We start from the raw sequence: 27,854 nt of genomic DNA, 5'->3' as shown, positions 1-27,854 counted from the left end.
ATGTATTTTGCTTATGTCTTTTTTTTAATGTATACACAAGAGCAATATTATAAAAATGTGTCCAATGGAGTCTAATGAAGCTTTTAAGAGAAGTATAAAATAAAAATTACAGGTGATAGGGAGTATTGTTTTGAGAGGTGAGGAAAGACATTCTTGTTTTTATGAATTGACAATTAATAGGAAATTGGAGAGTTTCAAGTTTAGCAATTGTTTCCCTTTTTAAGAATTATCTGCTTATTTCCCCATTGGGATCTCCCGTGGTTTTATTGTAGATTTAGAAGCGCTCCTAATATATTAAGGTATTGTTTTTATGGCATATTTGTTCCCTATAATGATTTCAGAATGCCAGGCTTTTCAATTTTGTCTCTAATGTTTATGCAAAGAAATCTATTATTCAGTAACTTAATAAATATTATGGAGGGCCTCATACGTGCCTGGGACTGTGCTAAGTTCAATGAATGCAAAAATAAACAACACAGTCCTTGTCCTGAAACAGTCCATGGTCTGGAGAGACAGACACAGGAAGAGCTCGTGCAAGACTCAATTTTTGCCAGGACAGCAACGAAAACACGTCCCCATTCCATCTGTATATTATTATATTGCTGTATATTATTATGCTGCACCTGTATGCTTTATGCATACCGTATGTGCATGGTCTTTTTTTTTTTTTTTTTTTTTTAATTTTTTTTTTTTCAACGTTTATTTATTTTTGGGGCAGAGAGAGACAGAGCATGAATGGGGGAGGGGCAGAGAGAGAGGGAGACACAGAATCAGAAACAGGCTCCAGGCTCTGAGCCATCAGCCCAGAGCCCGACGCGGGGCTCGAACTCACGGACCACGAGATCGTGACCTGGCTGAAGTCGGACGCTTAACCGACTGCGCCACCCAGGCGCCCCTGTGCATGGTCTTTCATATAAATAATGGTAAGAGAATAACAAAGATGAATCAAATCAAACAAGGGGCAGAGGCACTTCAGGCCACGAGGACAGTATGAGCCAACCACAGAATTTTGACCAAAGACCCGGTGAATGTTTTTGTGCTCACTGAGTTGCTTTTACATGTGGAAAAGCAGTATCTCATACATGGAAGAATCAGGACATAAAGCGGGCACATGTCTTTCTTTAAAAATTATGTTAAGGCAGGGGTGCCTGGGTGGCTCAGTTGGTTGAGCGTCCGACTCGATTTTGGCTCAGGTCATGGTCTCACGGTTCAGTTGATGAGTTCAAGCCCCGCACGGAGCTCCCCGCTGATGGTTCAGAACCTGCTTGGAATTCTCTCTCTCTCTCTCTCTCTCTCTCTTGTTCTCTCTCTCTTCCCCTCCCCTGCTTGCGCTCTCTATCTCTCTCAAAATACATTAAAAAATTTAAAAAATCACGTTAAAGCATTCTAGCTAATAGAGGTGAATAGACATTTAAAAAGCAAGGGAAGGTGGCTTACTCTGTAAGTGGGCCTGGGCGCCATCGCTGTGGTCAGGATGAAAAACACTGGGGCTGACACCTGCTCAGAGGTGTCTGTCTCCCTCTGTCACCATGCTGGGGTCTGGGCGTGGCAAACAGGACTGCTAGCAGTAAGTGTTAAAATACAGTTGCCTGAATAATCGTACATCTTGTTACTGAAACGAATTTAACCGTAAAGCTATTCTGAAAGGTATAAAATGTAAATAAAGGAAAAGAATGTTTGCGCCCCAAACCCCAGATAATATTAGCAAAGGCTGAGAAGTTGTTGAACTTTCTCAGTCAAGGAGAAAGTGTGTTAACGTTCTTGTGTTACATGCCCCCTGACCCTTCATTTTGGAGACTCGGAGACGAATTAAAAACAAAACAAAACATTGGAGGTAGTGCAGTTGCTGGATCGTAGGGTTGTTCTCGTTTTAAATTTTAAGGAACCGCCATACTGTTTTCCGAAGCGGCTGCGTCAGTTTGCATTCCCACCGACGGTGCAAGAGGGTTCCTCTTTCTCCGCATCCTCAAACATCTGTTGTGTCTTGTGTTGTTGACTTTAGGCCATTCTGACAGGTGTGAGTTGCTATCTCATTGCATTTCCCTGATGATGAGTGAGGTCGAGCATCTTTGCACTACTAGGTACAAAGAATGCAAAAATGCTAATTTAAAGGGGGTCCCTGCACTCTGATGTTTACGGCAGCACTATCTGCAACAGCCATATTATGGAAAGAGCCCAAATGTCCATCGAGTGGTGAATGGATAAAGAAGGTGTGGTAAAAAACACACAATGGACTATTATTCAGCCATAAAAAAGAATGAAGTCTTGCCATTTGCAACAATGTGGATGGAGCTAGAGAGTATTAAGCTGAGTGAAATCAGTGTGAAAAAGACACACACCATGTGATTTCACTCACATGTGGAGTCTAAGAAACAAAACAACACAGGGAAAAAGAGAGGCAAACCAAGAAACAGACTCTTCACTACAGAGAACAAAGTGATGCTTACCAGAGGGGAGGGGGATGGGGGGTGGGGGAGGGATGGGGATTAAGAAGGGCACTTGTTGTGATGAGCAACAGGTTCAAAAACTAGAACCACCCCACGATCCAGGAACTTCACTGCTTCTAACGTTTTTTGAAAAAAAAGAAAAAAATTCATCCCTGAGTCTCCAACATGAAGAGTCAAGTGGAGTGTAATATAACCGGGTCGAATCACTACACTGCACACCTGAAACTAACATTACACTGCCTGTGAACTAACGAAAAAAATTTTTTAAATCTTTTATTTATTTTTGAGAGAGAGAGACAGAGACAGAGCATGAGCAGGGGAGGGAGACACAGAATCTGAAGCAGGCTCCAGACTCCGAGCTGCCAGCACAGAGCCGGATGCGGGCTCGAACTCACGAGCTGTGAGATCATCACCTGAGCCCAAGTCAGACGCTTAACCGACCGAGCCACCCAGGTGCCCCTGAACTAACGAGAAGTTAAGTAAAAACTTAACAACAGAACGTTACAGGTTACCATAATGCAATTAACAACGAGACACAGATAATTCACGTGACGAGGACGTTTTTTTAAAGCCAAGAAACAAGCCCGCTAAAAAATTGGGAAGGAGCAAGGAGCATTAAACCCAGAGATATTCACTGGCCTGGGGAAAGACTCTCAAACAGAATTGTACATGAAAACCGGAGGACATAAATTGCAAATACAGTACGATATTCACTCTGCCTTCTTCTTTTTCCTGTTGCTCGGGGGCCTGGTGTGGTGAAAAGAACCAGTAGGAGGGAGTATTAGAAATAGAGTTGTCTAAATAATGGTAGATTTTGTTACCAAACTGAATCTGATTAGTTTGACTTCTTTCATTTAATGTTATAGTCCATACGAAATATATTTTAGCATATGTTGAGCTCAGCAAGCCGAGAAGGAGTGATAAAAGCAAATGCCCTAAAATGTTAACACTGATCATATCTGGGAATTGGGATTTGGAATCACTTTTGTTTCATCTTTATATTTCCTATAGAGTGTATGCACTGAATTTCTTACTTAAAAGAGATAGAGAGATTTGCAAAAACAAAAGCCGCCCCTTTCCCCAAAACCAGTCTATGATTTCCACGTTGACTCCATGGCCAGCCATCCCACTGTTCAGCTCCAGAGACATCATTTACATTGTACTTCATGTGAATGACAGGCCCTGGAGCTGTTCAGTGCACAGCCTGTGGAACTGGGTCCTGGCCATCGTCTTTCATTTTCCCGTTTTTATTCCTTATTTTTTTTAATACTGTTTTCCTCCTCATTATGGTATTATCATATAAACATTAGCAATAATTGGGAACACATGACAAAGTACCCTCACAAAAGCTGCCTGTCTCCACCCAGAGGTAACTAGAACCCGTGTCTCCATTTCCCCATGCTATTTTCTCACTTGCTTTCAATCTAAAAGAGTAAGTAGCTAATCCAATTTTATAATCCTGACCTTTTCCTCTTAAGAATTAGACTATCAACATTTCTCTCAAGTCATTAAACTTTTGTACATACCTTTCGAAATGGCTGCAAATATTTCAAACGATTAATATGGTATATTTAACTAACCTTCAAGTGAGAGTCAAATTTTTTTGATAAAAAAAAAAGTCACGGAGATGAACAATTACTCTCAAATCTTTGTGCTCATTTCAAAGTATTTGCTTAGGATAAGGGTAGAGATGAGAGTGTGACTCTCATTAAGCCTTTTAATACATGTGGTTCAAACTGCTATTTAAAAAGCTTGTTTCAATTTACACCCTCACCAGAGGATCTGTGATTTTTCATATAACCAAGATCTTACTGGCAGGATGCCCACACGTATTCCAAAAATGAACCTTTGTTTATTTGGCAGAAGCACAAAGCTACCTCAATGCATTTTAACGTCTTCGATGATGAAATCAACGAAAAACGTCCATGTTTTTCAACCATTTGTGTTTTCTCTTATACTTTGTTTTTCTTTGGGGGTGTTCTATTTTCTTATTTAAATTAATTATTAAGATGTAATTCAGTTTGTGGAGCTCATTAGATATTATTGGCATTGTCCATTCATCTATACTCTTCTTGTGGTTTGGCATATTGTTTCTCTATTCGGTTGATGTATAGATTATTTTAATATTTATAAGCTCGGATCCATTATCCTTTACTTTTGCGTTTTCTTCCAAGGCTTTCATTCTTAGGAAGCTCTGGCCCTTTCAGAGACCAGCTGCACATGCATTTCCGTATGGTCCTATTATCATTTCTTTTCTTTCGTTTAACGCTAAAGTTCATCTGAAATACACTTCAGGATATGGTGAGCTGCAAGGATCCCAACTGTTTTCTTCTCCAAAGAACTAGGCAATTCACCCAACTGTCTTACGAATAATCCGTTTACAGCCTGTTGTTTTTCAATGCCTCCTTTTATGTGACCTTACCTTGATAACCCTAAACCCCCAGACCACACTTTTGTTTTGAAGAAGAAAAGATAAGGCAATTTGCACCTGTTACTAGTCACTGCTGAGTGCCAGCTACTGGTCTAAAAACTCAACATATCCCGGCTCGTTTCACCTTCCCGATAGCCCTGTGCAGTGATTCAGTCTTCACGCGCCCCTAATCACTATATGGACTGTGCCCGCAAGGCACATGCTTCCCATTCCAGATTCTGGCTCCAGAGGGACACCTCGCCCACACCCTGACGGTTTAATCTGGCCCTTACTTACTTCCCATAAAAGGCATCGGGCATGAAGCGGGAAAATACACAGTTACAGAAAAAGGAAACACTGTAAGTCAAAGAGAGCCTTAGCTTCAGCCGCAAGCAGCTCTGGGAAGCAGCCCGAATACCGGAGCTAGTGGGGGTGTCACCAGTGGGTCTGGTGCATCTGGCGCCCTGCGCCCTGGCCTCACTCTGTGCCTCATCCAAACACACAACGGAAGGAAGTAAAAAGGCTTATACACAGCATGTTCTCAGCGGTGGTGCTTACGATATTGAAAAAAATAGAAATAACATAAACGTCTGTATTATCGAGCAAAACACGGCACACAAAGGTGGTATCATGCACAGTCACTACACAGTCATGTGTAATGACATACACAGTCATTACATACACAGTCAATGACATACAAAGTCATTACTAAGGCTGCGGAAATGACACAGATATTCCTTGTATGTTATGATTTCAAATTATTACACACGTGGACACCACGGCTGCAGCAATACATAGATACAGATGTGTTTATAAAAATATACATGTGTGTATATTTTTAGCAAAAAATGCACACACAGACACACACCCAAAGACCACACATCAAAATGTACGTATCACCTACGAAGTCGGAATGCCTGTGTCCAAGGCCGGCTTCATGACTTACAGCCCGAGACCTTCGGTAATTATTGAATTCATCCAAGTCTCAGCTTCAGCTTCCTTATCAACAACACGGACATAATACTCATAAAGGGAGGGCAAAATGAGTTCACAGGTGAAAAGCACTTAGAATAGTGCCTGGTGCATCTTGTACGTGTTCGCTGCCCCTTATTAGTATTTTCAAATTGTTCTGAAATGCATACTAATGGCCTTTGTAATAAGAGAAAAGTCTCCCTATTTCAATGTGTAGGGAGTTGATGTTATCTCATCATAGAAGATCTAGGAGCGTCTGTCCTTTTGTTGGTGGCAAGGGGTTCTGGCCGCCAGCACTGAGCAGTGGACAGCTCCAGTCACTGCCTGTCTTTATCTCCAACTTCCTGCTCGACGTCCCTCTTACGGGTCCCGGGGGACCTCAAAGTCAAAATGTCCCAAATAGAACTGATCATGCACTCTACACCCCAGACAGAACAGGTTACCAGAGCCTTTGGTCCCCCCCATTGTAACATTTATTACATGTGTCCCCCCACCAGCTGGTGAGAGCCTTGCTGCCAGGTCTGTACCTCCGAAAAAACACTCAATGAATGAATGAATGAATGAATGAATGGATCTGTCCTCTATTTTCCCCCATCAGAGCAATCCCCAGCCTACTGCACCGCCATCCAAGCTGAGGGCATGTGTGGTCTTAATTACCTCCCCATATGCAATGGTGTTATTGTATCTTCTCATTTCTGGGTAAACGTGGTCCAGGTACCATTGGAAATTCTTACACTTTAAACTTTTCCTCAAGGCTCTTCTTTCGGAGACATCACCGATGTCAATTCCTGGATTCTGAAAGTAGAGAGAAGCAAGGGGCATTAGTGACTGGGGAGCTCTGGCCGGAGAAGAAGGCGGGTGGCTTTTGAGGAAAGCCATCAGAGAGAAACCTGATGTCCTGCATGCTTGCTTGGGAAGTAGGTTGAAGGGGACTCATTCGATCCCAGAGCCCCGGGCTAGACTACGGTCCCCTGAGTGCAGCACGCGGCCCCCCAAAGGAGCCGTCCTTATCATCACCACACAAAAGGGATCCTAGGACGCACTGATGTTGACAACCTATGTTCCCAGCATCTTCCCTCGTTTCCTCAGTGACTCTCAGAGCCAGTTATTAGAGGAATTATTTGATTAAGACAGGAAAATAAATGCCTATAACCACCTCCTGTCTTTCTTCTCTATACACGTGTGATTCCCCCCTTTGCTGGCCCTTTGTGAAGTTCATTATACACCGAAGTGAAAATAATTTTCCATTGCAAAGCTTGTAATGATGTTCTAATGAATAATTCACTCTGCTTTTACAGAAATGAACCTGTAATGGGTTCATTACATGCTGACAAGGGAAAATAAACTAGCTGAAATAGGACTCCACAGGCTCCGCCGCAAGATGGCCGCGAACCAGGAGGGACAGGACGCTGTCTCCACAATGGCGGGCAGCCAGGCGGCAGCTCGGGGGCCAGGGGGAGTTCATATTATTTCGTTAAGATTTCTCCTTTCAACAGCCAAATGGTGGTGTTAAAGGAAAACCCCCCTAAATGTGCATCGGAAGACGGCCAGCCGCGTTGAGCGCTTATGACCCTAAGTCACACTGCCACTGTAAATGCACAAACGGGAATAATAATACTGATTGCACTGATTTCACAGGGCTGTGGGGAGAGTCGAGGAAGGATGTGAGTTCACAGCCCTGCCCTGCCGTGTGCTACACGTAGGACCTTACGCAAGTCACACGTCACCTCCCAGAGTTTCAGTCTACTCACCTGTAAAATGGACGTCATAACAGGTCCATATCAAGCTAGCATGTATTGAGCCCTTCACAGTTGCTATACTCTAAGCCTTGTTTTTATCTTCACAAGAGCCCCAGGAGATGAATGTCAACAATCCCTGCTTTATAGGCAAGGAAACTGAGGCAGAAAGTTCTTCTGTCATGAGGTCGTTACGGGGGCGCTAAATGAGATACTGCTTAGGGAGTACGTTTAAGGGGACTCCTTTGATCATACTTCCTGAGTGCCAGGGACATAGCCAGGGCTCAGCAAGGGGTACCTATATTTATATAAATAACCACATGTCAAGTCACTTCTGGTTTGACAGCTACAAAGTGCTATTATGGCCAAAAGGGCTTCAATGCTTGGGAACATTATTTCAATAACTGTAACAACATGATACAAATTCTTCACTTTTACCCTCTTTATCTAGAAATCCTGCACATAGTCTGCTGCTCTGGGCTGCCGCCTCCTGAAAGCTGAAATCTGCCGGTCCTCAGAGGGAACAATTCTAGGCGACTCTCTCAGGGCATGGCTGAGACACCTACAGGTACTCTGACTGAAGAGATAAACCCAACTTTGGGGGGTCACCCCGCTGTGCTGTGGATCTAAGTGCATCACATGCACCTAGATCGATGATTTTGGTACTCTGTACTTAAACTGAGTACTCTAGTACTTAGATGGGGGTACTTTAGTACTTATTACTTAAGCGAGTACTTTAGATTCAGTTCCCCCAGTCACCTTCGGAAGGATTTTCTGGGCAAGGAGCCTCAGGGACGGAGGCAGTAAATGGGTTTGTTCAAGACTGCATAGCTGGTAAGCGGCAGAGCAGGGATTGCAACCAAATCAAGGCACAGCCATCACACAGTACTCCTGTCAGGCTTTGGCAACACGGGGATTTTCTTAGGCTGTATTCTGGAGAGAATATGGAGGAGACTTGAAGAGCCATGTAAACTGGTAGGGGTGTATGTCATGGGGCAGGTGGAGCTCCGTGGCAGGGCACAAAGTGAGGGCAAATCATGGAGTCGTTGGTTAAGAAGCTTCCAGAACACCATGGACGTTCAGGAGCAGGGCATCCGGATGACTACAGTACGGCTGGGATTAATTCAATAAGACCCTTCTACTCTTTGTAACTGGATTTCGAGAGTTCCATTGTGCCAGGCCCCACGTAAAGCAGGGTTTCCAACACCTGGAGATCTGTGAACCCCCTCAAAATGCTCTTACAATTTTGCAAGTGTAAGCATCTTTCTGAGGAGACACCGTCAGTGACCTGACAGGATCACTGGTCCAGGGTGATGGGGAAGGGCTGCTGGGGCCCTACCTCCAGTGGCAGATTCCACGCTATGTACACGTGAGACTTGTAATCATCCATCCAGACCTCAGCAACCCGGAGAGCATTCCTCTTGGTGTAGAAACCGATGTTGCTGTTGTAGGGTTTCTTCTTCCGCTCAATGTGGGCCACCCGTGAGCAAGGCAGGACCTCCATGCTGCCCCCACAGAGCCATACCTGGAGGAGGGAGGACTTGATCAGCCTGAGAGAGAAATCCCTAGAGGCCACTGCCCCTCCCCAAGGCCCAAAGGCAACGGTCAGGGGACGCAGCATGGGTGAGAAGTACATTGTAATGTATTTTGAGGTTGGTCTGTTACTGCAATGTAGACTAACCTAACTAAAACAGGTGTAAAAGAAGGCTTGGGAGACTTTTACAGATAAAATAGTTTAGGATATTAAAATAGAGCTCTGGGTAACTAAGGCCCAGAGCCTTAGTTAGGTGGCTCCTGGTGACACATGGATTTTCTTAAGCTCTTCGTAGTGCACAGTTGGCACCCATGGAGGTTTTCTTTTCCACCTGGCTGAAGTCGGGCCTTGCAGACCTAGAACAGAAAATTCAAACTGAAAAGCAAACCGTATTTATTCATATCAGCACCAAGGGCACAACAGGCTACTTACGCATCGTTAATATGCTCTATGATGGAGTCCTAAGAGCACAGATGCCCAGCCTTCTGGAAGCATCTGCCCCAATCCCTTGTTATTGCTGGAATTGGAACATGCGGGTGGAAGGCTGATATGGTAGTTGCCTTTGACGGATACAAAAGCCCAAGGAAGTGACACCTGCCATTCTCTGCATGGGCATGGCAGGCATCCAGGCCCAAAAGGCCCTGCTTGTATGGAAAAGCTGAACTGTCCAACTTCTCCCAGTCCCCGGCAGGCAAAACAAAGCACTCCTGATTGTCAGGAAGGACTACTTTGTGGAAATAAACGTACCGGTGGGGAGAGTGTGCTGGTGAGCTGACCCAGTCAACACAGACAATGTATATGCTCACCCCAACCTGGGATACTTCAAGCCCCTCTACCTTTACTTTCCCAGACCCCCTTCTTGAGGATACTGGGACCCTCCTGCAGGTTTGTACACCATCCCTGGATCTTCATTGATTGAATCTGGTGGCAAGATCCATGCGTGTGTGGTCTTCTGTTTCTATTTCCCAACTCTGGCTGCACCACAGGGAAATGATACAGATGGAAAATCCTGCCCATAACCATGAATCCTCACCTTCAAGGAGGAGACTGTAAGCTAAGGGTTTGTTTGGTAGACAGTGAGTGGTCCAGAGGAGCTTGATTTGGGGACCTGACCATTAGGTTCCCCTTGCGTCGTCATGGCAGCTGCTGACAGTGGAAGGAAGCCATGTCAAGGAGGCAAATATAGCCAATGCCTGTAGGGAATGGGGGCAAGAGACCTTACCAGGTAAAACAAGGTAGCTGAATTTCTGGGGTGGGCAATAGGCAAAGATACAGAGTGGCACAGGTATGTGGCATTGCACAGTTTCAAGATTCAGGAATGAATGGAAAGACATCCCATATTCATGGATTGGAAGGCCCAATATTGTTAAGACGGCAACACTTTCCATATTGATTTAAAGACAACACAATCCTCATCCAAACCCCAGATGGCTTCTTTGCAGAAATTAGCAAACTAATCCTAAAATACATGTAGAAATACAAGAGACTCCAAAAAACCTTGGAAAGAGCAAAGCTGGAGGACTTCCACCTCTGATTTCAACTTACCACAAAGCTACTATAATCAAGACAGTGCGGTGGAGGAATAAGGATAGACGACAGGATAGAACGGAGAGTCTAGAAATAAGCCCTCACCTCTACAACTGACTGACTTTCAACAAGGGTGCCAAGACAATCCAACGGGGGGGGAAATAGTCTTTTCAATAAGTTGTGCCGGGACGACATGCCACAGAATGAATCTGGACCACCGCATCACAACATATGCAAACTTGAAATGGATCCAAGACATAAATGTAAGAGCTAAAACTGTAGAACTCTTGGAAGCAAACAGAAGGGCAAATTTTCATAACCTACGACTAGGCAAATATTCACCAACTGATAAAAGGATTAACAAAAGATGATATACCCATGCAATGGAATATTATTGAGCGGCAAAAACAAGTAAGTGCTACCCTACGGATGAACCTCGAAAACATTCTGCTAAGGGAAAGAGGCCAGTCATAAAGGACAGCGCACTCTATGATTGCATTTATGTGAAAGGTTCAGTATAAGAAAATCCATACAGACAGAAAGAAAATTAAGGGTTGCCTAGGACTAGGGGTGGGGTTGGAGGAAGGTAGAGAGGGGATGGGGTTTCCTTTTACGGTGATAAAAAAAATGTGTTAATATCAATTGAGGTGATCACTGAACAACTCCTTGAATATACTAAAAACCATTGAGTCGTGCACTTAATTTTTAAAATTTTTTCATGTTTGTTCACTTATTTTGGGGGAGAGAGAGAGCGCATGAGCAGAGAAAGGGCAGAGAGAGAGAGAGAGAGAGAGAGAGAGAGGGAGAGAGAGAATCCCAAGCAGGTTCCGCGCTGTTAGTGCAGAGCCCAACGCGGGGTTGGATCTCACGAACTGTGAGATCATGACTTGAGCTGAAACCAAGAGCTGGGTGCTCCTTCGATTGAGGGCGCCTCGGAGTTGTGCACTTTAAATGAGTGAATCGTGATGGTATGTGAAGATCTCAACAAAGCGGTGACAAAAATAAACAGATAGGTAGAGAAGTACTTCCCCAGAGAGATGGGAAAAGAAGATTCAAGGGGTAGATTCCAGTTTGGGAAGCTAAGGAGAAATAATGCAATCCAGAGCAGAGTTGTGTGAAAACCACTTCCAGAGTAGGGATAACGTGTGCGGGTGTATGAGGGGCCTCAGCAAAAGCCAGAAACCCCGTAACAAGAACGGAGGTTCCAGGCGGGAACAGAACCCACAGGCACACCAGCTTGGTGCCAGTCTTCTGTAAGCGGTCCAGACCAAGGTCAGGACAGACCAAGATCGGGATTGCTCCGATTGTTTCAGGTTGTCCCTAGGGAAAGTGGTTTCAGACGTCCCTTGCTAGGAGTGGGCTGACAGAGCAGAGGGTCCAGGTCAGACCCCAAGCCTCTTAAACAAGAGTGGGAGACGGTGTGCCAGCTGGGAGGCAGGCCGCACAGCACATCTGCCGTGTGTAGCAGGGACCGTGGCTTCCTCTCCTGGACTCTGCCATGTGGATACCAGTTGGCATACTCATGGACACCAACTCAGAGCCACTTAGGTTTTCCTGTATGGTCTGGGGAGAGGCAAAGGGTTCTCGGACTGTTTAGCATCTTGATGGTACAGACAGCCCTCTGCTGGGCCCAGCAAACCTGGAGTGAATGACCAGTGTCAGCACTGGCCCGGATGCCTGTAACATCATCACAGACCTCTTCTGCCTGGAACACATTCCTGTTACCATCCTGTGCCAGCCTGGCCTTGGTCTACACCTCAGTCTGTCACCTCTAGTGACTCGGACTGGATTTAGGGTCGTAAGCACGAGCAACTCGCAACAGCAGATCTTGTATGAGACAGAAAGTGACAGCACTGAAACACACAGGCTGCAAACTACTCTGGAGATACTGGGCAGAGGAGGTAATTTAAAGTTAGGGAAGAAAGTTAAGGAAGGAAGGAAGGAAGGAAGGAAGGAAGGAAGGAAGGAAGGAAAGGAGGGAGGAAGGGAGGAAGAGAGAAGAAGAAGAGGAAGAAGAAGAAGAAGAAGAAGAAGAAGAAGAAGAAGGGAGTGGAAGGAAAAAACAGAAAAGAAAAAGAAGAAAGACATACAAACACCCAGTAGGTGTGGGAGGCAAACTGAGTGCAGTTTGGGCCTTGAGGAGCAGCCCTAGCCTCCTCTCTGCTTTATCCTTCCTCCATCCTCCACTTCCACAGACCCTCCACTCACAGAGGTGAGTGTCTTCGCTAGGCCTGCTCCAAAACGTAGGACCAGCCAAATCCTTACAACCAGGCACCAACACCAAGTACCTCATGAAATCCTCACAGATGAGGCAACTGAGGGTCCAAGAGGTTGATTAAGTTGTTTACAATCCATAGTCAGTAAGTGGGGGAGCCAGAACCACACCCTAACCCCGGGCCACACCAACAGGCCAGCCCTTACTCGGTGGGCACCTGCAGCTCTGACCCCACCAATCCAGGGGGGGCGGGCCTGCGCTCATGGATCCTCCAGAATTTCCTCAGCCACAGCTTGCACCTCACTCAAGATGTCTGGCCAGTGCCTCTGTGGGTGGGGTGAGTGAGGGGGACAGGGTGTGCATCCATGGCCTGAGGAAACTCAGTGGACCCGAAGTGGCACCAACGATACCCTCAGGGTCAGGGGTGTCATCGTTAGGGGTGCCAAGGTCAGCCTCCTGCCGCACAAAGCCACGTCCAGTGCGACGCAAGGGGAACGGAAGGAGCCAGTGGGTCAAGTGATTCTCAAGTCTTGGGAGGCTCTTCTCCAAGTTGGCAGGAGTGGTCACAGCAGAGCTCATGGGCTGGCCCTAAGTGTTGACAGGGTGACGTGAAGTCTGTCCGTGGTCAAATGACTGAGTGTAGATGTAGTGTAGAAGTGAAGCCATTCACGAGGGTAGACTGAATACCTTAGAAACAAAGCGACAGGTTAACTAAGGCAGCTGCTGAGGGCTGATCCAGGGGACTGATACTCACGCGGTTTCCTACTCTACCTGAGAGCTATGAAAGCAAAAAGGTAGCTCCATAAACGGAGTGATCGATTCATCCTTCCGCCAGACATAAGCACTGGCTACACGTGTCTCAAGTACAGCTGCTCCCGAGGAAGTTATCCTTCCTTCCGTTACTGTTTGTCGGCCCAAATGGCGAGGTTCTATGGAGACTGGGGGACATTATACCAGGGGAAATGAATAAGTAGGTGGGGATGAAAGACTGATTGGCACATCTGTGATGCCAGGGAGGAAGAAGAGAGCAAACGACCATCCTGGAATAGCACTCCAGGCCCGGAGGTCCTCCCCAGAGGAGGAGGTAGGCCCTCCAGATGGGCTGGAAGGGGCCAGGAAGATAGCACAGTCCAAGCTCGGGGACAAGTCCTGGTGGGATAGAAGCCATAGCAAGGCTCTTGGTGACCCTCTGCCTGGGAAGTGGTGGCCATCAGGAGACGTGCTGACCCCAATAACACATATTAATTAATTCATAGTTATTCATCCAGAAAATTCCACTCAGAGCCTGCTTTCCAGTATGGGAATGTCATGGAGAGTGCCGAGGGACAAGTCCTTGCTCTCACGAAGGTGATGATCTTAAAAGGGAAACACATCAATTAAATAATCACAGGCAGATGTGCCTTCTCAGAAGCAGAGCCAATTTCAATGAAGGAAAGCAACACAGTGCTGGAAAAACCAGCATCCAACAAAGGGACAGGCCCTTAGGCTTAGAGAAAGCATCCCTGACACGGGGCAGGTAAGGTGAAATCAGAAAGCCTAGACTGAGCTAACCTGGCTAAAGAGGTGGGCTAAGTGGACAAGAGACCAAGCCTGGGCGCAGCCAGCACAGATGCAGTGGCCTCGTGGGGGGGGAAAGTCTGGGTTCAAGATGGCTGCAACAATCTCTCCCATGCTCCTTTGCAATGTGGATTTTTCGCTCCTTCCATCAACGAGTGGGATCGACTTTCCCTCCTCTTGGATCTGGGCTCGTGAAGGACACTGATCTTCGTTCTAAATGAGAAGCCACCGAAAGGTATGAGTTTGAAAACGTGAACTCTGGCTGAAGCGTGGGAAACAGATTAGCAGGAAGGCGAGGGGAGGCAGAGGAGGCAGGAGGGTCTTAACGTCACTGGCCGGAGAAATGCTGGTAGCTTTGGCTAGGGCAATGGAATAGAAGCAGATATGTTGACAGATTTGAGGCTTTTTAGCAGGCAAAATCTTGAGCAACGGGTTGGATATGGCGGAGACAAAGAAGGATCACGAATGACTCCTAGGGTTTTTGCTTGTGTAGTTGGACGTAGGGTGGTGGCATCGTGCCCTGGGCCAGAAAGCCTGCCCAAGGCTCTGGAAGAAAAAAAGCATCACAAGAGTCTTAGGCGGGACACGTCCTTTCTGCTTAGGACACTTGATACCCTGGGGGAAGAGGACACTATGGGAGATGGATGTCAAAGGGTGCCATTGATTTCTGAGTTCTCCACCATCACTCCACGGGGAGAGTCTTCAAGGGTGCGCTGGCTTAATTCCATCTTTTGGTGAATTTCATTCATTCAACTCATATTGTCTAACAAGTATTTTACTAACTCACTAGAGTCTTAAAGATGACGGAAAGTATGTCACAGACTAGGCAAAAGTTGGTATTTCCGGAATTATGCCTGGATCTCAGCCGGTCTGGCGGTCTCCCTGAATGCCCTCTGTACTTCCCAGAGTCTCCGTCTTCCCTTCAAGGGCAGGATGAGAAGCTGGCCTAGATTGCTGGTTCCCAAACCTGGCTGTGCCTCTGAATCCCCAAGGGATGCTTTAAAATAACAAACGCTTGGATCCCACCCGAGACCTATGAATCACATTCTCCGAGGAGAAGCTGAGGGACTACTGGGTGGTTTAAAAAATCCCCAATGTGATTGTGATGTGTCCAGGTTTGGGAACCACTGGCCTAAACTCATTTCATGTCTTTTTCTGAGACTGTGGTTTTATGACTGGAGGCAAAGAGAAGGTAGGATGTGCCTGGCCAGAGCTCAGACCACTGGGTGATGGCTCCAGGAATGCTGGGGATCTAAAGTTCCAGGTATTGCCCAGACCATGCTCTCCCTGGTGCCTCCATCACCAAGGAGCTTGGACGGTAAGGGGGCAAAGTCAAGGAGCCGGAAGTCACCGCCTTGGTGGAGGTGAGCAGCCGTGGAGGCGGCCAGGAAACATGGCGGAAGCCAGGAGCTAAAGCCAATGTGGCTCATTCATTTATATCACCTACTGTAGGCAGTGGCCTCTAAACATTTTTGATATATGTTCTCCACTGGAAAAAGAACAGTTGAAGGCCAATATGTTGACTTTATCCCTTTAAAAATATATGCCCATGCTATCGTATTAATGTATTTTACACACGATACATTTAAGGACAGAGACATTTAAAAATTATACCACCATGGAGGTGCTAATGTATTCCCCTTAGACCCCAGTGGATTATCCTGTGTCCGTCCGGCTTTGGAAACCACTATGAGAATTCAAGTATTCGAGGTCTGGGTCCCATTCCACCATTTTTAGAGGCCAGCTGTTGCTCAAAGCAGCAGAAAGTATTGTTCAGGAACGAGTAGGTTTGGAGCCAAAGTAATCTAGTGAGAATTTTCAACCGTGACACTAGAGTGTGAACAGCGAGCGCCATGATAACATGAAAGCTACTTGTCCCGAGATGCCCCAGGTGCCATCTGGGGGCAGCTGTCTCTGGAAAAAGCCCTGGATGGTGTTACAGGGTCTGCACCTCCATCTCCCCCACCCCCTAGTCATTAAGGTTCAACAGGAAGCTGCCGGATCCAGAAAGAAATCCAGGTGTCATGCTCAACACTCACCTCCCCAGACACTGGTCAGTCTGTCACCAAGTCCTGCAGACGAACGCCTCTTAACTGTGGCTCAATTGTAGCCACTTCCCCAAACACCCACCATGACCACCAGACCACCGGCTCCTCTGCCACCACCACTCCAAGCTGCCACCACCTGGACCGCGGCACCCACGTGCCCATGGCGCCATCCGTCTGGCCTCCACTCAGCAGCCAGAGTGCCGTGATCCGATCACGTCATTCCCCCGAACGCTTCGTGGGCTCCCACTGCTCTGAGAATGAAGTCCAGAATCCTAACATGGCTTTGGAGGACTCCCGTGCCCGCCTCACTCTCGTGTGCAGCTCCCCCACAGTGAGCCTTCTTTCTCTTCTTTCATGTGCCACAATCCTTCCAGCCTTGGAGCCTTTGCTGAGCCCCTGCCCGGGACACTCTTTCCTTCTCTGCCTGGTTACCTCTTCCTCCAACTTCAGCCTTTAGCTCAACCGCTGCTTCCCCAGGGAAGCCCCCCCCCCCCCATAAAGGCAGAGCCCCCTACTGGAGACTCACGTAGTGCTTGTACACACTTGTGCAAGTACAACTTACCGCAGTTGTGATTTTGTGAGTGTGCCACGCACACACACAGTGGGTGCGTGAGAGTATTACTCTCTCTTTTCCTTACTGGGCTGTTAGCTCGTTGAGGACCAGACCCATGTCATCCTGTGTCCCCAGTGCCCAGCGCTGGGTCTGGCACATCAGTAAGCACCTGACAAACTCTTGTTCAATGGGCGGATGTGAACGTACTAATGAATGCAGTGGGGACGGAGGGCGAATTCGTAGGATGGGTCTAGACAGAGGGCATAAGACGGGGGGAGGGAGGGAGGAAATGAAGGGAAAAAATAGAAACGGTCTAGAGATACAACATGACAGGCACAGAAAGGACAATCAGATTGACCAAGGGCCTTTATTACAGGACTCAACACCAGGAAGATCTGAGTCTCCCCAACTTTTTGGCCCACAAACCCAAAACCACCCTCGTGCTTCTGGGACTGCGGTTCCTTGGCACCCTGGCTAATAATGCAAAGCTACCCTGGAGTAGTCACCACCAGCCGGCCCAGTCCAGCCTGGACACCACCGGGAGGCATTCTCTAGCACAAGCTGAGAAATACTGAGCAGGTATCTGGTAAAGGAAGCCCACGGGCTCCATTTCTCCCAGAATTTGGGCACACTCACTCTACCCCACCTCACCCCCCGGTTTCCTCATCTATAAACAAGGGGGGGGGGGGCTACTTCCGAGCCTCTTTTGGCCCTGGTGTTAAGTCTGTGATTCCCTACACCATAGACCACAGGCCCAGGGTTCAGGGTCAGGGTCATCACCAGTGGAGGGCACCGGCTTCCTTATGCTGGCCACCCCAGCGTTGACCTTCTTGGAGAATAATCTTGAGACTACCAAGAATCCCCCAACTAATGAATTCAGGCATGTTATCTAGACCACCGGTTTATCTCTGAATCAGATCTCCAGGCTGCCTTGGGTGCACCTAGGGTGCACCCTCTATCACAGGCAGCCTCTAGGCGCGCACCGAAGCTGGTTATTTCTCCTTGTGAACTAGTCGACATCCCGACCGTGCCACTCACTGAACACATTTCTTGGATGGCACTTCCTTGTATTGGCATAGGGTGTGACACTGACTCTACCAGATCTCAGATCTCAGCTAGTGCTGAGTGGGGGGCACCTGGGGTGGCTCAGTCAGTTGAGCATCTGACTTTGCAGGGTTTGGTGTGGATATGGGCATATTTTCGTCTCCCTTGGGTATACACCGAGGAGTGGGATTGCAGAGTCGTATGGTAACACCACGTTTAATCTCTCCAGGGGCTGCTAATCTTTTCCAACGTGGCTGCACCATTTGACATTCCCACCAGCAGTGTAAATTCTCCACATTCTCCCCAACCCTTGCCATTGTCCATCTTTTTGATTATAGCCATTCTGGTGGGCGTGGACTAGCCTCTTGTTGTGGTTGTGATATGCATTTCCCTGATGGCTAATGATGTTGAGCATCTTTTCACGGGCTTATGGGCCATCTATGTCTCTTCTCTGGAGAAATGTCTATTCAGACCCTTCGCCCAATTTGTAACTGGGTTGTTTGTCTTTTCAGTATTAGTAGAGGCCGTGTGGAGGAAATGAAGTTGGCTTCCGGTGTCATTTCACTCCCTCTCCTTGCTTTCCATCATCCAAATGCTCTAGGGTTCAAGGCCTCTCAAATCAGTCCTCCCCTGTGTAGAGCTGCCATGGAGATGGCCATGAGGTGCAGAAAAAGAACTGTGCAGCAGAGGCTGGTTGTTCTTCTTTGTAATGTTTACTGAGAGACAGAGCGTGAGTAGGCAAGGAGCAGACAGAGAGGGAGACGCAGAATCCGAAGCAGGCTCCAGGCTCGGAGCTGTGAGCACAGAGCCCGACGCGGGGCTCGAACCCATGAACCGCGAGATCGTGACCTGAGCCGAAGTCGGACGCTTCACCCACTGAGCCACCCAGGCGCCCCCGGAGGCCAATATTCTTGTTCTACCTCCTCCGAGGACTAGCTGTGCGATGTTAAACAAGTCCTTTTCCTCTTTCCTCCCAGGCTTAAGGCGTCCTCACCTATAAGATGAGAGTTGTACTACCCTCCTGCCTGTACCACAGAGCTGTAATGAGGGCCTACTTGAGGTTATAGAGGTAAAAATGTAGGGACACCGTAGAGCCTTCCAGCCCTTCAAAGGGAGATCAGTGATGTAACTTCTGGGCCTGGACCCAGGTTTCAGACTGCATGCTTCCGTCCCTGGCCCCACTGGTTGTTAGCTGGCCTGGGGCAACTTGTCCCAATGTCCCCCCCTGTGTAGTGTAGTGAAGGACAATCGCAGCCCTTACCTCTCTGGACCGTGGTGATGTTTAAATGAGATGTTAGCACATCTCACTGTCAAGTGCTTAGAGCAGCGCTTGGCTCCAAGAAAGTTCTCCATACACGTCATCTGGGCCATCGTTATTACCATCACTCCAAGTCGAGATTTCTGATCCCCTATTCTCTCTCTGCTCCCGGCGCCAACTAAGAAGAGAATGGGCCGGATTGAGTTCCTAGAAGGTTTCTTCCTGATTGAGCACTGGACGCACTGGCAGAACAGGCATGCCGATGAGCTGCGCTGGTTTTTCCAGCCTAGCCGTCTCCCCGAAACGTCCAAGTCTGTGTCTGAAGTGTGTGTGGGGGGATTCTGCCTTTCGGGGCCCTCCTCAGATAGGTGCCTCTTGGCGTCTCTACCCGTCTCTCCTTGTTCAGGCCCCAAGCACAGCCACTGTAGGAGACCAGAATATGCCACCCTGAAATATGCCTCTTTGTCATAAAGATAATTTTGAGCTGATTATTTTGAGAAACAGCAGACAGAGAAGCTCTGAAAACAGACCAGAAGTTCCCCTTTGGTAAGGGAAAATTGTATTTATAAAAGATCTCCATTTGCAAGGGTACCTTCTCCTCTGTACCAGGAAGAGGAGGATGCCTCCAAATCATAAGAGACCCATCCGTAGACAAAGCACTGACTTCACTCTGCATAATAAGACTTATCCTTGTTTACAGTACTATTCCCGGTCCTCTTCCCATAACTGGTCCCCTCTTCCTTTGTTTTAGCTGAAGATGGTATTCAAGCCCGAGTTCTTTAAAAAAAATTTTTTTTAAACGTGTATTCATTTTTGAGAGACAGAGAGAGACAGAGCACAAGCAGGGGTGGGGCAGAGAGAGAGAGAGAGAGACACGGAATCTGAAGCAGACTCCAGGCTCTGAGCTGTCAGCACAGAGCCCGGCGTGGGGCTCGAACTCACGAACCATGAGATCATGACCGGAGCTCAAGTCGGACACTTAACCAACTGAGTCACCCAGGTGCCCCTCAAGCCCAAGTTCTAAGCCACCTCTTGAAGTTTTCCCATCCCTGAGTTTCTCCCAGGTATACGTGAGATGTACATGTCAATAGATACCTGTTTGCTTTTCTCCTGCTAATCTGTCTTTTCTTACAGGGGCCCTAGCTAAGAACCTAGGGAAGGGAAGATTTTTTTTTTCCTCTCCTCTACCCCACCCTCATCCCCAGAGTCTGTGCATGTTCCCAGGGCAACCATGGGTGTCCAATGCTGTCCATCCCAGTCTGTCAGCCAAAGAGGCAAGCCAACCAAGGCAGCTCTTCAGACCCCAGTCACTCAGTGTCTTTCTCCGGTGTCTTACAAGATGCTGCTTTTCACAAGTTAGAGTTGGCTTTGTTCTAGAATAGAACGATAAATATCTGGATTCCAATGGGAGAATCTCAAGGGAGTTGACAGGTCAGCCGGCCAGCAATGGGTGCGGGAAATAAAATTTCCTTGTAAGGCCTCCATTCTGTCTTCAGTCAGCTTTCTCCCCAACTCACGGGCACATATACCTAAAGTAACAGGGGACATCACTGACATCTCTCGGGAGAGAAGAAAACACGATTTTCTATTTTGTCATGTAGACTCGGAATGTAAGAGGAAAAAAAAAATTCGCCCCTTGGAAAAAAGGTGGCGGGAGGGGAGTCAAAGAGCCTAGAATTCAATAAACACTGATGTGTTCCTGTGGTTGGTGACCAGCACCTTGAGATTCTGGATACGGCCATCCCCCGAGGAGAGATGGACTTGACTGACCTTCAGCTACAGGAGCTCCATCAGCTTGGACTCCTCTCACGGCCAGACCTGTGTATTTGATTCCACAGAACCTAGAAGTCCTATACTGGGGGCTTCTCCTGTCCCTTCCCCTAGGGAGTCTAGCCCTGCCTCTCTGAAGCTGGTCTTCTAGATGCCTCCTTCCCATGGACACAAATTCTTCCTGGTATCACGCTGAAATCACTGTGGAAGCCATTTAAGCCCATTTACATTGCTAAAAGCAACGCTAGAGGAACGTTCAACACAGAAATTATGTAAATAACCCCATTTCGGTAATCCAAATGCAGGCAAATGTTAGCCTTTTGTCTGCTGGTAAAATCTGTTCAAAATAACATAGATTTCTAGCTAAGAGAACTTTTAATTTGTTATTCCCATCCGGCCAATTCTTTTGGGGACTCTCTGGTAACCCACCTCCCAAAGACACGGGCTCATCTTCGAAATCCCAGGGGGTGGCCCTGCTCCTCCGTGCTCCCCTCTGCCATCCTGGAGATGGCGAGCTGGCTTTTCGTGGCCGAAATGTCTGTTCCTATCCCACTAAAATGGACAGATGCGTAATGGCTTTCCTCCTAAAGTCCTTTAACAAAAATTCAATTTCAATCTTCTGCTTGATTTATTACCGTTTCTCAGAAACAAGATTTACAAATATGGACCTGAAGACATATCTCAATTTAACACCACAGTGGCAAGAACCTCTAAACACCTAGATTCTATTGCCAGTGGATGCGAGTCATTTCTCTTAATACAAGATGAGGAATTAAAATGAAGCTTGGTAAAATGGCACGTGAGGCAGAGGAGGAGAGAAATGCACACATTCTGAAAGCAGCTTGACTTATCGAGCATGGAAGGTATGGTGGGAGGGCTCTTTCCTTTTCTTTCCACTTGTGTGGTCGCTGCTTATGTGTTTGAAAGCATAATATTGGGGGGGCGGGACAAATAAGACCAGGTCTATGCTCTTACCAGTTTAAAATGTAGCCCAGCCTTGCTGCCCAGCCTGGTGGCATGTTACTGTGGGAGAGGACCCAGGGTTCTGTGTTAGGAAAAGAGCCCCAAACAGCCTCAATCATGCACTTTCAGCCCATTCCGCCCCTGCCCTGTGCCTTCCCCACCACTGAGGATCTCCCTACGCGGGTCTTCCCTCGTTCTTGTTTCTGTCCTCCCACTGTTCACGGACTCCTTCCCTTGGACAGTCCCTCCTTGTGTAAGAAGCTCCAAGTAAGTCGGTATTAAGCCTGTATCCCTCTGCACTCCCAGCCTGATGCTCTCAACTTGTAATAACCGATCTTCTTTGGTCACCCAATTCAATACCATCTACGCGTTTACTAAGACCAGAGCTCAGAGCTAAATGCTGCCAAGGAACTAAAGATAATTTAGATGCACATCTGACACACAGTCTTTGCTCTTTTCTCAGAGCTTAAAATTAGAATTCCAGGAAAGTGTTGAAGATTGCTTTAGAACCTTGGTGTGGAAGCAGCCAGAAGGCGGGTGGGTGCTAACAGCCTTCATTCCCCTCCCTATGCATCCATGTTCTACTATCACTTAGCCTGCAATCTCACTTAGGATGAAAGAGGGGCTGGTAGGGTGCAATTAGAGATAAACTATGCTTCGCCATAGGAGGAAAGTGGATTATATTTAATTCTGTGTCTGTGACACCAAAGGGCTGGAGTTTTATCAAGTACGGTGATCTGGAAGGAGACGGGAATGTCCACATGCTTCAAAGAGTATCCCGTCACCCTGGTTCAAAATGTCCTCAAAGGGTGTCATTGCTCTTTCTAGAGCTCCATAACTGAAACCAACCTGGTCTGGGGTAAATGAAAGGCCTTGCCAATTACCACTCTCAGAAATCTGCAGAAAGGGACAGCGGGTACAGGGTTGCCGGTACTTTGGGGGTGGGGTGGGGTGGGGAGAGGCCAGGACTGACTCACTGACAGCTCCAGCAGATGAAATGGCCCGTCCGCCCCTTAGCTGTCAGGTGAACCTCCCGTTCATTATAACGCGGCCACTAAGGCATGTAGTGTGCATGGGAGGGGCAGGTGGGAGATAATGACCCTATGATCGCGGGGGGAGAGCAAGGGTTGCTGATGCCGGGGCGGGAGACACAGGCCTCACCTTTGGGGCACCGTGAGTCTCTTTGTGCACGTTTGGGTTTTGTCCAAGGCACATCTGTTATTGGATGTGGGCTTTCCTATGGCTGGCCCTGCCCTGCCTGGCTGGACAGACCCTCAGCCCCCTGATCCTTCCCCAAGTGGTCAGGCCGGAGCATTTCCTAGCGTGCGCCTGCTGTAAAGTGGTGCCGGGTGTTCACGGAGGCTCAGAGGGCAAGGACGGCCACGTAGGAGACACTCACGTGGACCTGAGCACTGGCCCGGAAGTCCACGATGCGACCTGAGGTTGGTCCTCCTGAGACTGTGGCCACAGACACCACCTGGGAGGTGCAGACAGGGCAGCGCTGGGGGGCTGAGAAGCTGCGGGGTTCCGGGGCCTGGCGGGAAGCCAGCCCGTCGATAACAGGGACTGTCACTGATGCTCTTTCTCTCCAGTTCTCCTAAGAGTGGGATGAACGGGGCGGGTTGGAACTGCAACCTGTTTCCCCATCCCCCCCTTTTAAAAAAAATTTTTTTTAACGTTTATTTATTTTTGAGACAGAGAGAGACAGAGCATGAACGGGGGAGGGGCAGAGAGCGAGGGAGACACAGAATCGGAAACAGGCTCCAGGCTCTGGGCTGTCAGCACAGAGCTCAACGCGGGGCTTGAACTCACAGACCACACGATCATGACCCGACCTGAAGTTGGCCGCTTAACCGACTGAGCCGCCCAGGCGCCCCCGTGTCCCCGTCACCATCTACAAACAGCAGCTTTGGACGTTCCTGGAGGGATAGCATCACCAAACGCACTGGCCTTCCCGGTAGGGGATCGTGAAGAAGCACGGTCCGGGTGTAGGAAGGTTTCTATCCCTCCCTCTGCTTCTCCTAGAGCCGAAATGAGGAGCGTAAGCAACTTCCTTCCCCTGGGAACTGGGGGACGCGCACTCATGTTCCCAGGCTCGGCAAAGAAAAAGAGCGAGCGCGCGAGAGATAACCGTAAGTTAAATTTAAAGAGAAGCGGACTCCACCTCCCACTCGGAAGATATAAAGACACCGAGTCCCTCGCAGGTAGCCGATCAGTTAGCGAGAAGGTTCGTGGCGGGAGCCTGCTGATGCGCTGGGAGCAGCAGTCGTGGTCCTGCCTTCCTGAGCCGGGTCACCCACCGCTTCCTCCAAGGCTGGACGTTCGCCAGAGCCCTTCCCACGATTCCCTACCAGTCTTTTTCTTTTTGCATACACTGCTGAGAGCATCAAATAGGTTTTAATTTTTTTTAATGTTGGAATTTATCTGTGGGAGAGAGTGCGTGCGTGTGCGCATGCGCGCGCAAAAGCAGGGAAGGGGCAGAGAGAGAGAGAGAGAGTGCACAGGTGGGGGAGGGGCAGAAAGAGAGAGGGACAGAGGATCTGAAGTGGGCTCCTTGCTGAGAGCAGACAGCCTGATGCAGGGCTCGAACTCGCAAACTGCAAGATCGTGACCTGAGCTGAAGTCGGACACGTAACCGACTGAGCCCCCCCAGGTACCCCTGAAATGCTGGACTAAAAATCGGGTTAAAAGCCTGAGACGTCGGGGAACCGTCAGGTCTCTGAAGCTGACGAGGAGCTGGAAGTCAGGCAAAGGTGGAGCATTGGGGCGCAGTAAGTCAGGGACAAAATGCCTGACCCGGTAGTCCGTGGGGACCTGGGTGTGCATCCTTAGGGACAAGGAAGCTGCCAGCATAGTAGGGTCTGAAGACCAAAAATTACATGCCTTCAGGCCATTCGGTGCTCTGGGGGATGCTGGGTGACTGACAGCCAAGAAAAGGCAAACGGATCTGCTTCACTTGGGTCTAGGCACAAAATGAAACTCAGAACCGTAAGATGACCCTCCTAGGTGACTCTGGGTCTGTAGCTTGGTGGCTTGCAGCTTGATGAATTACAGCACCAGTGGATTTCACAATCTTGTCAGTTTTTCCACATAACCGTTAGGATTTTGAGCAGGAAAGAATCCTAACACCTGGAGGGGACTCTCATATACTGAGAAAATGATGGAAAGCGGTCCTTTTACTGAATTCCAACCGCTATTCTGGTTCCTAGAAGGACCAGGCAATCACGCGATGCGTCATGCGTCCGGGCTCCCCCGAAGCCAGGGGTCCTACAAGACTCCTCCTTACCAGCGCGGATGAGCCTGGGGAGTCGCGTCACCCAAGGCCTGACAGAATTGCCACTCCTTCTCTCCCGCTGCACAGGGACCTTGGAAGTCGCTCACGGAAGTCACCTGAAGAAGGAGCCGAGGTCCCTGAATGACCTCACGGAAGGCCGCCTGCCAACCTCGAACATCCATCCACAAATGGGCTTTTACGAAGACCTCAGGCAAGCCACCCAGATGAGGCGGTTCGATTTGCTCCAGCGGCCGGGGAATCGCTATCCCCTGTCTGGGCTTGGAAGTGTGTAGAGTTTTAAAATGTATACAGGAATCCCATGTTTTGAATGGATTAGACGTCCCGAAGCAGGTGGCCTCACCGAGCGTCCTTCTGATCTGATCATTTTATTTCAGTTTCTCTCCCAGGAAACAATCTATTCCTCAGCTTCCATGGATGCTGGGTATTGTACATGGATATTGAAAATGTCACCAATTTGCCCTCTTCCATTCTATTCTCTGTTCTGCTTGGGGCCGGCTTCGCCTTCTGGAAATTGCTAGAATAGTAGCCAGCAGTGCAGCTGATCAAGGGAAAGGTTCTTTTAAATTTTTAAACAGTCCTTTCTGGCGCTGCTTTGTTCTTGCTCGCCTAACACAATGTCCGGCATATCTGCTAGGCCTGGGGGTCTATTTGAACAATTCTAAAATGTCATGTCCTACCTGCTGACTTCTGCTGCCGCAAGCCACTTAGCAGCCTGGCTCCCACAGAGCCCGTCGGGCAGACTGTGTGTCAGTACTATGCATTCACAGAAGGCTCGCTCAGAAAGAAAGCCAACTTGACTAAAATATGTCTACCCACTCTCTGGCTCCGAGAAAACACAAGGCTGACATTGTATGATCTTGAATGCACCCTTCTTTTTAACTTTTGTGAAGATGCCGGGGCGTGGGGGGTTGGGTTTTGACACTTGATCATGATAGGGTGCCATTTGAATAGCATTGCTCTAGAAACCTTAAAGAACCATCAGCTCAGGGTATGTGTAGAGGCCTCCCCAGCTTTTGTCCTGGAGAATCTGAAGCACGATCCATCCCGTGATTGAAGTTCTTCGTGTGTGACGTTCCCAACGGATGTCACACGCGCCCGTATTTTCGGGCCACGCCTGGGGGTCGTCTGAGGAGTGCTCAGGGAGGAGAAAGAAATCATGTCAGGGACTGAACCCTGTCCCCACCCCCACATTTATACTAAGCCCCAGTACCTCAGAATGTGACTATATTTGGAGACAGGGCCTTTAAAGAGGGAATTAAGATTTAATGACCTCTAGGCCACTAGAGTGGGTCCTAATCCAACACGACTGGTGGGTGCCCGAATAAGACGAGGAGATTAGGGGTGCCTGGGTGGCTCAGTCGGTTAGGCATCTGACTCTTGATTTCGGCTCACGTCATGATCTCGCGGTCAGGAGATCAAGCCCCGCATCGGGCTCTGTGCTCTCAGCACAGAGCCTGCTTGGGATTCTGCCTCTCTCCCTCTCTCTCTGCTCTTTCTGCACGCACACTCTCTCCCTCAGAATAAATAAAATAAACTTTTTTTTTTTTTAAAAAGAGAGGAGATTAGGGCACAGACACACACAGAGGGAAGACCGTATGAGAGTGCCAAGAAAAGATGGCATCTGTACGAGCCAAGGGGAGACGTGTCAGAAGAAACCGACTCTGCCAACACCTTGATCTCAGATGTCCAGCCTCCAGCCGTGTGAGAAAACTAATCTCTGTTGTGACGCCCACCCCGGCTGTGTGCTTTGTTAGGCCAGTCGGGGCTCACTAATACGATATGCCTCCTACATCTTCCCTGGATTGATGACAGGGTACTGCCTTAGGGGCACCCACCTAAGACAGGCCCATAGAAGGTTCTGGAAAAATCTAGAAGGAAGTCCGTAAAAGAAAACATTCCTTCCAAGCACTTAATCTTGAAAGACGCGAAGCATTCGGCTGCCCACGAAACCGCAGCACCTTCTGTTATTAGCTTGGAGGCCCGCTTCGGGAAACCATTTTAAATCCCCTCTCAGAAACAGAAGAGATTTGTTCCAAGTCCCTCCATACGGAGGAAAAATAGCTTCTGGCTCGCAGACAGGAAGGGGCTTCTTTGCGGCAAAATGAGACGCTTGGTTTCATACCAAAAGAGGGGGGTGAACCAGGAGTGACACTGGACTCTCGTGGAAGGGGGGTCAGTAGGCAGCCCCAGACTCCCGGTGGCACGTCGGCCCCAGGCTGGAGCCCCTCTAACAGCAGACTGCCACCTCCAGCAGAAATGACCTACCAAGCTTTGGAAGCCACGCCACAAGCACCGCTTCCCTCGGCAGCCTCGGAATTTCTAGCACCCAAACGAGGCATCATCAACATCAACAGAAACAACGGCGGCTGACTTTCCACCCGTCCGCCTCCCTGCAAAGTGCTCCCTGTTCGTTATTTTCTTTCTTTCTCCCGACAAGCCTGTGTTGCGGATGAGGACACTGAGGCTCAGGGAGGCCGGGGACCATGCCCCAGGCACACACATCCGGAGTGAGGGGCCCAGATGTT

At 48.4% G+C, this 27,854-nt stretch overlaps 1 protein-coding gene across 1 annotated transcript in view; it reads right to left on the bottom strand.

Moving 5' to 3' along the window:
- Nucleotides 1-27,854, bottom strand: part of GALNT17 (polypeptide N-acetylgalactosaminyltransferase 17) — a 451,305-nt gene that overhangs the window by 29,795 nt on the left and 393,656 nt on the right. Inside the window, exons 7-8 of the mRNA XM_043559874.1 lie at nucleotides 8,905-9,090; nucleotides 6,487-6,624 (exon numbers count right to left, since the gene is read on the bottom strand). Coding sequence (XP_043415809.1) covers nucleotides 6,487-6,624; nucleotides 8,905-9,090 — 324 coding nt within the window. The remainder of the gene's footprint in view (nucleotides 1-6,486; nucleotides 6,625-8,904; nucleotides 9,091-27,854) is intronic.

This window comes from Prionailurus bengalensis, chromosome E3 (genome assembly GCF_016509475.1).
Source record: "Prionailurus bengalensis isolate Pbe53 chromosome E3, Fcat_Pben_1.1_paternal_pri, whole genome shotgun sequence".
Lineage (NCBI taxonomy): Eukaryota > Metazoa > Chordata > Mammalia > Carnivora > Felidae > Prionailurus > Prionailurus bengalensis.
The sequence above is the reverse complement of the archived record's forward strand: the minus strand, read 5'-3'. Positions and strand labels throughout refer to the sequence as shown.